Source organism: Lichenostomus cassidix, chromosome 2, assembly GCF_008360975.1.
Source record: "Lichenostomus cassidix isolate B80296 chromosome 2, HeHo_3.0, whole genome shotgun sequence".
Lineage (NCBI taxonomy): Eukaryota > Metazoa > Chordata > Aves > Passeriformes > Meliphagidae > Lichenostomus > Lichenostomus cassidix.
Window position 1 is genome coordinate 118,606,692 of NC_139482.1, and position 13,816 is coordinate 118,620,507.

The following is a 13,816-nucleotide window of genomic DNA, read 5'->3' on the forward strand; positions in this document are numbered from 1 at the left end:
AAGCAATGCAATGAATACAATCAGGGGAGTAAATCATCCTAGTCTACACAACTGTCCTTTTGCAGTCCATCAGCAAAGCCCCTTGTAAGGGTGAGGCAGATATTAGCTAGAAGACCTGCTTTCTGCTAGTGGCTGGCTCCACACCGAGATCTCAGGGACACCTTCCACTCTTGTGCAGTACAAAGCAGAGCCAAGATCTGAGACAGAATTTCTGGTTTGTTTCAGAACTGAAACCAGCAAAATGACACACAACTACTCCAAATATATCCTGTATGGAGTTAATCACTTATCTCTACAATTGTATTTTGCCATGCGTTTCATTTCGTTATCTATTAATACACCATTTAAACAACCTCATTCAATCCCATCAAGAGTGGAGGGATTCAAAACCCCTCCAAAATATTACTTATTTTAATTTGATTTAGAGCAGCTCCTTGAGGCTCCAGTCAGCACTGCTCATCACTGCACGGAGCTATGCCAATCTTCTCTATTTTGAGCTCTTCAGGACAGCCTAAGAAAGGACAAGAGGGGAGTGACTTGCTCAAGGTCAGTGGCACTGCAGGATCTCCAGCCCACTGTCTGCTGAACCCTCTGACATTTACAGTGCCCACACACAGATCACTGTCCCCTCCTCCTCTCCTGCTCCCTGTCAACTAATCTTCAGGTAGCACAGAACCTCTGATCCAGATCCTTGGTGAAGCACTGCAGTGGGCTAATCCTGAAGCCAACAAGCCCCTCAGGAGTTTCCTTTATCTTTGCTGATGCCCTGACAATCATACTTATCCTGTCTCTCTCCCTCACAGGGACTTACTAAGGCATACAACAGCTAGTAGATGTAAAAAGGCAGAAAGGAATATTCCACGTTTAAGAAAGAGCTGTATATAAGGACAAAACAGAAAATCCCCAAAGGCTACAAAATACATGTAACTAATTAGATAAATTATTTAATTCAGATTAGATCAGTCAATTTTAGGTAATATATACATTTGCTTTCTTCACACTGCTCCTTTATTCAATTGCACAGTGAGTTTCATTATAGTGGTAAGTGAAAGGGACTGCAGATACAATTTTCATGGTACAAAACCCTAAGGGTATTTAGGTAATAAATGAAAAAGTGGTTTTGTCTGCTCAGATTCATGTGGTATCTGCATGTATGGAATTGAACCATAGTTTCTTCATTATAAATCTCCTCTAGCTCATGTTATCTACACTACCTCTATTTTTCCCAACAAACTACATCTAATTTTCTTCTTCCTGTGACCTACTTACTGTTCTATTTAATACTTCTGATACCTGATTCAGAAGCATTCTTCAACTCACATTTTCTACTTGAAACATAAGTAAGAAAAGACTGAATTCCAAGCCCTTGCAACATGAAACATGTGAAAAAGCAAAGTTGTATTGTATTTGTATCTGATCTCAGCTCTGCCATGGGCCAAAATAAAGCTCAGGTCACTGAAGTTTGAGGCTACTTGCAGATGGAGCCAGTTTTGGTTTATTTCTTTAGCCCCTACTGGCAGAAAAAAAGACTCTTCTTGTGACTTTTTGATACCTTTTCATTCCCCTAGAGAATTAATTGGGAAATTAGGACAACATTACATGTCAAGTTACAACATGACAAAAATCATTTTGCCAGGCTTCCCAGGTAAGATGATATCATTTTGGAAGAACATAACAGTTAACTTTCCTTACCAAAGCTGCAAGGATTTCAGAGATGTGACGGCACTGACCTCTGTCAGGGCAGACTATGACATCATTGATATTTATTAGTACAGAACAGAAGATATGACCTACTAAATCATCAGTCTCCTGGCTACTGCCTAAATGGAGTTTCTGCCCACAGTGCTATAAAAAGATGAAGCTCTGAAATTCAATGGAAGTATAAAATGTTCACTGCATCTCAGAAGAAGCAATGCTAAATTACTTAGACACATATGATCCTTTTTTCCTTCCCATTACAAATAAAATTACCTCAGCTGAGAAGCTTGAGGCATGATCTTATTCCATAAAACCCACTTAAACTTGAAAAATAATTAAATGATAGTGCATTCCTGCTGCAGGCCTTCTTTGCTAGGGTAAATGATACCAAATGGGAAAGCTATTATCAGCTTATAGCAAAATACTTTTTTCTGCTTAACTCACTTGCTATCTTTCTGGCATGTTTCTTTTCACTGTTCCATGTGGTGAAGTTTCTCCTCTAGAGAAAATTAGAAGTTTTATATAGTAAAAGCTCTAATTTGGCAGCTCCATCAATATATTAACATAGAATTTTACAGAATGTATGATACACATTTAGGCAGATATATACCACAGAAACACATGCCAAAAGGAAACATACAGAAGTTCTTATTTCTGTAAAAAAAAAGTCCTAAGAAACAGTCTCCCAAGCAAATATTTTTCTGTGCATCTGCTCTGTCTGTAGGGCCAACGTGGCCTGGAAGGTGAAATTATATATCAGAAGAGAGAACTAGCATCAGCAAAGTCAATGAGATGCAGTTTGTCTGCACACCTGTATCTTTACCAGGCACACCTAAGCGTGAAGCAGTCCCTCTGCTGTGACATTGCCTGCAATGATTAGGAAGGCAGCCAGCAAAGACTGGACTCTCCCAATTCCCTATGTTAGTCAGAAAATCTTGACAGGAGTAACCCTGAATTACTTCCACTAATCAGAGGCCAGTAGGTTTGATGGCAAATAAAACCCGCTGGTTGTATGGACTAGGGAGAAACAATTATGTACTTGGACTCACAAATATGGAGAATAAAGAGTCTTCAAAGGAGGAAGGAACAAGCTTTTCTTGCTTCTCCACCACATTTTCAACTACTTTGCCAACAAAAGGAGAACGTGGGCCAAAAGATCTGATATTTGAGGTTCACCTGGTTTGCTCTGTGCTTGCTTTGTACCTTGATTAAGAAGCTTATTTGTAAACTAATAAAATCACCCCAAGAAAGTTCTGATGTTCTCTTCTTTCTTTACTTCTGTAAAAGTTAACAGTAACTTTAGGTACCCTGAGAGAACCAGTGCAAATGTAATATAGAGCAAACCAATAGGTAGGTGTGCAAACACAACTTAGAATTACACTGGGTTTAGTCTAAAATTGGCTGGTTTTGCTAAGCCTTGTCTACTCAGCATAAAGAGTGATCATAAACGTGTCATTAAAAAGTCTGTCAATCATTATTGCCTGGACTGACATCCAAGTAAGAAGTAACACTCATGTCTATTTCAACAAACACTTAAAAATTTTGAGTTCAAATTATGTCTGATGTTACAATAGATACTTCATAGCTTCTCCCAGTCTCACTGCATTCATCAGGCTATCATGAAATGGCATGAGCAGCATTTGCACCATAGAATCCAAGGGGGACACAACAGCACTGACAATACAAGGGCATTAAGGCACATTCACTCTTGTCCTTTACTATTCAATTTTATGATACTGTTAAGTCTGTATCATCAATTTAAATCCTATATGCTTCACATTAATCAATTTGTAGCAACAGTGCCCTTCTCCCCAGGCAATTAGTCAATGATTATTACTTACTGTTAGATTTTACATCAATGGGTACTCCTTGAATAAAAGAAAAATCTCTACTACCTGGCAATCTTTTGATCTCTTCTTGTTTCAAAATTAGCACAGGTTTTGTCTTAGCCTTCAGAAAACAGTTTGCAGTACAAAACAGACAGGAAAGGAATATGAAACAAATAATCTTTCTCTATCATCTCACATAAATGCATGAATGTAACTGAACTCACATACCAGAACTCCTTATAGTTGTTTCACTTAAATTGTAGAAGAGCACTTTATTCCATGAAGTTCAGCTTATAAAGCAAGTGTGACAATTACAAACTCTAAGGTGCACAAATACACGTGGTAATGGGGGTCCTGTAACTATAGGAAATAGCCTACCTGTATTTTACAGGTACACAAACACATCAACAATTCAAGAAAATGGCTGTCCTACAATCACTGCTGCATTTTGTCATTTTAGAAAATGACCATCTATTAAAATCTCAACAGCAAAACATAATAGCAAACACAGGATGTCAAAACTGCCTTCAATTACACTCATACAATCCTAGACATAAAAACTAACTTTACCTTTAACATTCTCTCCAAATCCCATGGAGGCAGAAACTGAACTGTCTGTTTCTGTTTTGCTGCTTGTTTTCTCTTTCATCACGTCATCATCACTTGAAACATCATCAGAGTTCATCTTCTTTTTCTTTTTTTTATGTCGAGGAGGAAGCTTTTTCGGAAAGGTAAACATGGGAAATATCACAAGGAGCATTGCAATGGCACAAAGGAGAAATCCACTCCACCTAATGCCAGGAAAACAGGAATGGAAATAAAAGCAAACACATTACATGAAATAAATCATGAAAATCAAAGTGACTCTTAGAGGCTGCACTGGCTGGAAAGACACATTTGCAAAATATGAAAAACTGGCAGTAAGAGTAAAGAACTGGAGTGGGTGAGAGCCTTCACTGCACTAAATTTTTTAATCAGAAGATATTTCTGTTGGCTTATTTACTGAAATGTTATTTATCCAGAACCCACCAAATTTTTTACATAGTGTCAGCTTTAAGTTCGCAAAAATTTTCAGTTTTGGTAATTATTCAGTACCAAGTACTGAGAAGTAGATACTCCCTCTTAGCATTTCATGGGTAATTCCCAGTAAAGCAATACATTACTCCTCTGCAAAACACAAAAAAAGAAAAAAAAAAAAGTTATCCACAGCACGAAAAGATCAAATGTCCAGGGCTAAACCTATGCTGCATCCCAGTGCCTACATCTCACTGCCCTGACAGTCCAATTCTCTCCCTTCACAACTGAAGTGTTCCCAAATCCTGATTGTGAACAACTGATGTGCTACAATTCATGGCAGGGTTTATGCCCAAAGCTCTGCTCCGTGACCGCAACCTGAAACAGCCTTCAGAAAGAATTTCCTCTTCTTTCCCTCTGTCTTTTAAACACAGGATATAAAAACAACCCTGAAATGATCCCTTGGCTCTCAGGGGACCCTGGGACCTACCCACAGAAGGGACAATGCGTGGGATACAGAACAGAGCTCTTCAGCTGCAAGCACACAGTTACCCTCCCCATGGCCAAAAAGCTTCATGAACTTCACTACAGTGCCACAGATAGGTAAAAGGGCCATACTAGAAAGTACTAAAAAGTACCAGAAAGAGGTGACTAGAGTCAGCAGCCTGAATACTGATAGCAGAGCGTCAGATAACAATTTCTTCTCTGAGTTCTAACTGTCAAAGACTAAAGGAAACCTTAACTCTCACAGCAGGTTCCATTAAGACAGACAACCTCAGAATCCACCCACAGAGTCCTTCTTGCATACTGGAAGGGCAGTTTTCACTACAGACTGATTGTACCAGGCTTACATGGCAAGGTTTTGGTAGCAGAGTGGGGTCTGCAGGGGTGCTTCTGTGAGAAGACATTGTGAGCTGTCCCATGCTGGACAGAGACAGTTCCAGACAGTTTGAAAACAGATCCACCACTAACCAACGCTGAGCCCATCGGAATGGTTGTGGCACCTTGGTGTCCTCTTATTAAGAAAACAGGAAAAAACACTGCACAGCAACAGTGTGAAGGGAGTGAGAAAATAGGAAAGACACAGCCCTGCAGACCCAAGGTGAGAGAAGAAGGGGAGAAGGGGCTCCAGGTGCAGAGATTCACCTGCAGGCCCAGGACAAGACCACGGTATCCACCTCCAGCCTGTGGAGAATCCATGCTGCAGCAGGCTCCAGCAGGAATTGTGGCCTGTGGAGAAAAGTCCCCACAGGAGCAGGTTTTCAGGCAGGAAATATGTTATCCCAAAGGTGCTACCACCACCACTGATGGTCTCAACCTTGGCCAGGCTCCTCTTGGAGCTGGCTGACATTGGCTCTCTCAGTCACAGGGGAAGCTTCCAGCAGCTCCTTAAAGAAGCCTCTTCTGTAGCCTCCCCAGTACCAAAACCTTGCCGTGCAAAGCCAACACAAGAACAATTTTAACATATTTTTCTACAACCTTTACACTACCGATTATATATTTATTCAAACTCCAAACTTTAAATTCTGAGTAGACAGAATTACTTGCAAAAGAAACAAAAAACATTTGGCCTCATACCTGTAATGCAAAGATATTGCAAACTGTATTTTTCAACGAAGACAAATTCATATGCAATGCTTTGTATGGTAAGTGATTACACACGGGCAAACAACAAATAAACAGCCATGTGTAGCACTATTTTTATTAGAAGCTTATGGGAAGCTTTTGCAAGGGAAATATAAGTGACTGAAAGTTTTGACTAATTTTGATATTATGTAAACAGAAAATCCTCTATTCATTCATTTTAGCTGATAACATACATGGATTAGAAAGCAGACTTTTAGGAGGATTAGTCAGCACTGTCAGACAGAATAAATCGGTAGTCTGTATAAAAATGTAGCAACATCCCTTTCAGGATCTCAAAGGCAGAAGCTGCAATGGCACTGATCAAAGAAACAATCTGTGGCAATAATAGGCAGAAATCTGCAACCACCCACTCAGGAAGAAACAGCAAAAGAGACAGGGCCTGTAATGTAGCACAAGATGAAATCAAATCCAAAGGGACCATTATGATAGCATACCAAATGCTGGAGATGTCACAAATGCAGCACTGGATGCAATTATCTCACCATCTACACTTCAAAACTTCCTGAAGAAATATCAAAGAATAGGAAAACAGACAAAAGATGGCATCAATAATAATAAGGACACCTACAATGGGAAATTGAGAGGTCAGAACACTAGCTATATTAATTAAAAAGACCTTGATTTTCTGTCTTCTAAAGTCAAAGAAAATATGCAGAAGAATACCTCAAAGGCATCCGCACAAGCCCTGGGACCTCAAATAAAGCAATTAAAGCTAAGGAAGGACCAGACAATGCTAAAGGAATTCCTTTAAACTTCTTGTGTGGAATGTTGATGAAAGACTATATAGGAAGATCCAAGTATTAAACATGTTCTGAACTAGGAAAACATTCAGAAAAGCATCAGCAAAAGAAAATTTGATTCAAAACACCTGACAGACCGCCAAGGGCTACTCTGCAGCTAATGAGGTCCCTGTATAGCACATTAACAGTTCTCAAAGACAACGACATGATGAATGATTTCTAGCAGATATCCCTACAGTTACTACATTTGAATAAAAAACAGTTTCAAACATTTGATGGGCTGACATAGACAGCTGGCTTGTAATTTAGCTCAGAGCACCTACAGAAAGCCCAGGTGTGCAAAATCCAGGACCAGAAATCCAAGTCCTGTGAAATTCAAGGAATACTCAGACCAGAAATAACCCTGAAAAATAACCATTTTACTTTACCATATTGCACAAGAGAAACCAAATTACATGTTGTGCAACATACCTCCTAGAAAGGAACAGCTTAAGGAAAAGATGGGCTATACTGCTTTTATTTTAGCCACATATCATAGTTGCTGTACTCACTATTTTGTCTGCAAGCACTGCCTCCTTTAACAATGGAAATTTTTCACAGGGTCCTGTGATAAGTTACATTAGGAACCTTACAGCTATAATAAAGATAGGAATCAAAGACACTCATTCACTTCAAAGGAAACAAGACTCAGAAATCTCATATATGACTTCCCATTAACTTATCTCAATTGAACCATACTTTTAAAGTGTGTCAGCTGAAGTAAGTGTTAGACTACTCTTACATTTCAGATTGTTAGATTGCATAAATAAAAATAAACTTGACTACACAGCACTTCCCTTCAAGGAGAAAATGTCACAGTCCCAGAAAATACATTTCAGTGGAATGCAAGTCTACACTTCCAGAATTCTCTGCAACTAGGCAGTCAGTGAGTAGCAAGGGACAAAGGTTTAACCATCTCACCATGGGAGTCTTCATTTTAATGGATAGAGATAGCTTTAGAAAGAGAAAAGATAATGAGACACAGATGCTATGAACACCACTGAACTTTTACAAGAGGACACTACAGATTGTGCAACAAATTACCAGAGATCTGATAGCAGGGGATTCACCCTAGAAATTTAAGAGAGAGAGAACTGACACAGTCAAAAATGAAAGACAAATAAAAAGACATGGAATACCCATCTGGGAAAGGCAGACCCTACAGATTTAATCAACGTGATAGAAAAAGAAAAATTTGAACAACTTTTACTGACTTTGCTACTTTGGCTATTTTACTTTTGCTGGAGCTGCTTGAGTTAAAACTCAGTTATATCAGTGGTTGTGTTAAAGTCAAAAGTTTAACCTACGTTCATACAGCCCCACTGATTTCAATTAACAAATACGTTTATGGGCCTGTTCACAATTTCTGTCAAAAAGTACTGATCAGATGGTGATTACTGGTTCGGACGTATCATTAAAAGCACATGAAATGCAGGAGTTTTACAAAGAATGCATAATATTTTGCTTTGATTTCAAATCTTTTATCCTAGAATAGTCCAAGTTTTGACATTGCTGCACACTCACAGAACAGATCTTTGCAGTGAGACAGGTCAGTAGATAAATCAGAGCACAGAGTTGTTAACCCCAAGGCCACACTCAGCTTTGCCTTTCTCTCGCTAAAAATTCAGTAAAACATTCCTGTGCAGCAATGCTCTCGGACTAAGTAACACGAAACAGGTCTAAATCTTTAAAGGTTTAAAAAGACTCCAAAGAGACAATTTTTCATACGAAACTGTCACGAAAGATCACTGCAGAATAAACAGAAACAGATACAGACTGACTGCAAAGGCACACTGACAAACACTAACCCAGGGCATGAGAACTGACACTACACCTTACACCTACAAAGTAGAGGTCTCCTCCTGGGATAACGAACTTCAGGTTTTTTTCTGGGCTTGCATGAAAACTTCAAGGCAGGTTTATGAATTATCTGAGAAAAGGCAGTTAAAACCTCCTCAAGACCTGCCTCCTCAAAGAGACATTTCCAAGGAGGCCACATCTCAAAGGCTGACTGAAGACATCAGATAACAATTACAGCTGCTACATTTCAGTGCTGCTGGAAGCCTCCTCTTTACTAGAGAATAATGTGATGGTTTACATCATCTGCTACCTAAACACAAGCCATCACCCTGAGAAACAAAGACTGGAAAAGGCATATTCTGACCCCATCCTATTGCCTTCACCTGAACTAGGATCAGTAAAGTCTACTGTTTCTCATCAGGGCAGCCAGGTTCAGTGTTGCATGCTGCCTCCTCTGGAAAATCAAAGAGATTAATCCATCTCCCAGTAGGTAGGGGTTGGTTCTGGGCAGCAGGGATCTGCCATGGCCCCCTGCAATACCAATATCCTGCCGTGCCATCCCTGTGCTGAGTACTGTCAGTCAGTACCTACTGTGGTCAGGGACAGTCCTGGAACAGCCAAACGCAGGGGGTTTTCCATGTACTGCTCCTGTACACTCCTGTAGAAACGTTTCCTCTCTGTCAGAGGCTAGTGTGTAGTAATCAACAGAAACATCATCCTCCTCAACCTCCTTCACTAACCTTAAACAAGTCCTCAAGGGATAAAATCTTCCAACCTGTCTGAATTCCCTACTCAGCAACTGAGAGAATAGTTTTTAAAAATGCTTGATCCTTACCAGTTTCCAATGAATCGGGGATCACTCTGGTCAATATAAACAGTTGTCCTAGGATCAACATAGAAACCAATAAGAAGTCCTCCTAGTAAGTATCCAGCTGCAGGTCCAAGTGCTCCCATTACGTACATGATGGCTAAGGAAATAAAAGGTCAGAATTGTACATCAATGAAATTAATATTTCGTTATTTATTTACACAGAAAATCTCGAAGTAAATGATGCTGCTTAAAGCAAGAAGTTTTGCACCCTGAAATTTTTTGCAGCCTGAAACTTTTTTTGCCACAAAGGCAGCAATTTCTACCTAAGTCATGTATTAAAAGAGAAAATTACTGCTTCCTGTACATTTTTAGTCAAATTATGCAAGTATACACTATCTTGGTACTATTTCCTTACGGAGAGGAAGATCAAACACTCCTGAAGGTTTCTGGAGGTGGCTTAGGGAGGTAGCTGACACCCCAGATTTGCCAGTGTTTAAGAGGCATTTGGACAATGCCCTCAGTAAGAGGTTTTAGCTTCTGATCAGCCCCAAAGCAGTCAGGCAGTTGGACGAGATGATTGTGGTAGGTCCCTTCCAACTCAAATGCTCTACTCTATTCCATTCTATATGTCTTTCCTTCCTTAATACATCCTGCAGTACTCATTCCTTTTAGGATACTTCTGCCCTGCTTCCCATACTGTCTGGCTCTAAGTACAAAATTCAGTGGGGTGAAATGGTCTCTGCTGTCCACTCATGTATCTTGTACCACCAAAACCCAGGCCCCAGCAGCACAGCAACACCTGCTCAGCTGCTGCAGATCCTCTAGCAGCACATAAAAGAACTGATTATCTAATTCTCTGTAATTCTCTCTCTAGGTCCAGATGGTTACTGCACCAGTCCCTGTCCACAACAGGAGTATGCAGACTCCATCCTTTTTGGTCCCATCCTCAATCAGACATGCTGAAACCTAGACTGCAACACGTGAAGAAGCATGTTAGAGCTTGAGTTTCCATGTCACCTGTTATAGTAAATTATATCTCTTTGGATAAAATAAGCAAAAAGAAATCACTACATCTGCCTGATTAAACCAAAATAACTTGCACATTTCCATCTTACGTTTTGAAATGAGAGAATGAAGAAAAAGAGCCTCCTCACAAGTAAAAAGAGAGCTATATTGCAGAGAAAAAAAAATCACAGAAGCTACCACAAAAGGTAAAACTGCCTATACTAAAAAATGCTTCCAGACCACAAATTGATTACACAGTTTTTTCACTTTTAAGTCATTTTTTTGTAAACACATTTCTGGTTTTTATGAAACTGCTATTTTGAATAAATAGATTTTGCTGAAGTCCTCTTCACATAATTGTTTTTTAGAACTGTGTTCACTATTTAAATTTATTCCAGCCATGTTCCCTACTGAATTGATTGTAAACAATTCTCTGTACGCCTAAAATGCTCAATCAGACATTGAAACACTGCTCCTTAGCAGCAAGTGGTTAGATAAATCCCACAGTAACTGTTATTTGCAAAATTCACATCATGAGCATGAAAAAAAACCCAAACAAAAAACTATCTATCTCCACACTCCCACAACCAATAATAAATTTTGTTCTACAAATGTTTGCTTAGAAAATTAATTCAGACAACTACAGTAAACTCAGATCTCTAAAATCTTTAGAGAGGAAACACAAAGGGAGTAAAAGACTGACCTAATCCATTCACTTCAGTATTCAGAAAAAATACTTATACTGCATTAATTCAGCTTTAGTTCTACCACTGAAAGCAGCAAAATGCAGCAACTGCTTAGGTTTCAAATCACTACCCAAACAGTGTATTTTGTACACCTGAAAACTTCAGAGGATTTTCCTTGTAAGCAGAAACACTGCACAATAAAGATAAAAATAACAGTGTACACTGTTCTCCTTTAGAGGAAGAAATACTGCCGAAAATTTCAGGGGTATTTTAAAATTACTATATGCTGTTCAGGCTTCAAGACATATTTGTTTTTAACATAACTTACAGGCAAAATGTCACCTTCTGAATTTTTCATAAAACACAGAGCCTCCATGTTCCTAATCAATGGCAGGAGGAAACATGAGCAGGTAAGTTCTTAAAATTGCCATTTTAAGACACATTGCAGCACCTTTTTCAGTATCTAATAATGGTCACCACTTTGGACACCAAGTGCAAGAAACTGATTTGGACTTATAAATGGGACTAAACACAGAGCAATGGCAAGCAGAACATTTTGATATCTACAAATTAGGTACTTGAAAGAATCTGCCCCAAACTTTCAAACCTTGTTGGGTAAGTGAAAGGCAAACCAGGTCCATAAGTCATCCTTATGGCAGGCTACTCAAGGGTCCTGGACCCTTAAAATTCTGGTCACAGCCCTCACAGCTATGTTCAGGAATAAAGAAGTTTTTGATTCCCAAGTAGGCCACCAGGACTACTGGATGATATGGAAAGGAAACTATTCTGGAAACAGATTCAATCAGTCTCTTCTGTCATCAAAAAAAGGGTGTCATCAAAATTGTACTTGCTTCACAAATAAAAGATCCTATGGAGAATTGTTTCTGAATTTTTTCTACTCGGAACACTAGAAGATCTCCAGCTTTTGAATGAAAAAGGTTCAAAACCATATAGATGATGTATGAGAACCTTCCTTTCAGCCTTCTGCCAGGGATTTCAGCTAGCTCTTTTTGGTCCTCACTCTTCAGACCATGATCTGGGATCTTGATCTAGAGAGTTGCACAGTTTTAACAGACAAGAACTTTCAGTGGAAGTAACAAACATTTTTATCAGGGGACATGTTGGAGTACTGTGATGCTGAGGCAGGAAACACAGTATAAATATGATTTTTTAAATTGCACCTTAGGAAATCCAGGATTTGCCTTATAACCTCATAGCCATAAGTTTGACTGGTGCTGAGATTTGCAAGTTGCTTTACCATTTCTAAGTCATAAAAAGCTATGCTATAAAATAGCAGAAACATGTCCTTTCCCATGATAAAACAGAGGCGATGTACATTCTATGAGTTAAAGCTCTACTCCAAACCAAAAACCATCTTTCAACAGATAAAATGAGGAAACTATTGTTAAAACAGACATATGGGCGACAACATCAATCTGAATCTCTTCTGACTGGGTTGCACTGAAATGCAGAATTGTCTCCCTCTCAGCTCCATTGAGAATTGAACCCCTCATTGAGCATTAGCCACGCATGTTCAATGCTGGCAAGTCAACAGTACAATTCTCTGGGAACACTGGTCTCTCTAGGAAAGCACACCTGCAGGTCACCCACTCCTACTTGACTTCACAGAACCGCAGAACCTTCTGAGTTGGAAGACACCCACATTCCTAAGTGAATGGCTTACACAGGGATCAAATCCACAATCTTGGCATTGATAGTACAATGCTCTAACCAACTGAGCTGATCTCAGGGTGACTTACAGCCACCTGACAAACTACTCATGACATTCAACACAACCAGCTCACACTGGACCTGGCAGAAGTTTTTTCCGAGAAATCTGTTACAGCTTGCTGCTGCTGTGATGTAGGATCCTAAGTCTTCAAATGAAAGCACAGGTTGGTTTACTAAAATTACACAGCCTTTAAACAAGACAATTTCAAAGACCTTGTAGATTCTTTAAAGTCTCCCTCTTCTCTGAAGATCTTAGTATTGTGGTTAGGAGTTTCCATTAGCAAGCGTATCCCTTCCCACAGGTGTACCTTCTCTTCAGTGATGAGGGATAGCCTTTCCCAGCCCTCCCAAACCTCATCTTTCAGATCATAGCTCTACCTCTGACACAGACTGCAGATAAGTAAAAATACCCTGATTTGGACAGTTAGTTAAGCGCCCATTTTCACCCAAGATATCTAGCCATGGCTATTTTAATTCCTTGAAGCTTTGTACCGGAGGAGATTCACTGCCTCACTGAGTATGTCCTCAGCATGGCACATTACCTCGGGCTCTACACCATCCTAGCAAAGCTGTCTTGCTTCAAAACTGCAGCTGGCTGTGGCTAGCCAGGCTTAGCCATAAGCTGCCATCACAGCTAAGATGCTGGATGGGAGAGAAAAAGGGAGTCAGAGAATTAGTAATCTAATTACATATGGAATTTACCTATCCATGTGAAGCAAGATCAAACAATGTCATTCTTCACCACAGAAAAGTTTATACTGAGACATACTGTCATTTTGACAACGTGGGACAAAATTATTATATTGCCTATTGCTT

General features: G+C 39.5%; 1 protein-coding gene across 7 annotated transcripts in view; it reads right to left on the reverse strand.

Moving 5' to 3' along the window:
* The window catches only part of SLCO5A1 (solute carrier organic anion transporter family member 5A1), a 74,163-nt gene that overhangs the window by 32,556 nt on the left and 27,791 nt on the right, over positions 1-13,816 (reverse strand). For all 7 annotated transcript variants that reach the window (XR_014850148.1, XR_014850146.1, XR_014850144.1 and 4 more), the window contains exons 2-3: positions 9,603-9,735; positions 4,098-4,318 (exon numbers count right to left, since the gene is read on the reverse strand). Coding sequence is in view for 2 of the 7 variants with exons in the window: in XM_085053006.1 (XP_084909132.1) it covers positions 4,098-4,318; positions 9,603-9,735 (354 nt within the window). In the remaining 5 variants the exon portion in view is untranslated. The remainder of the gene's footprint in view (positions 1-4,097; positions 4,319-9,602; positions 9,736-13,816) is intronic.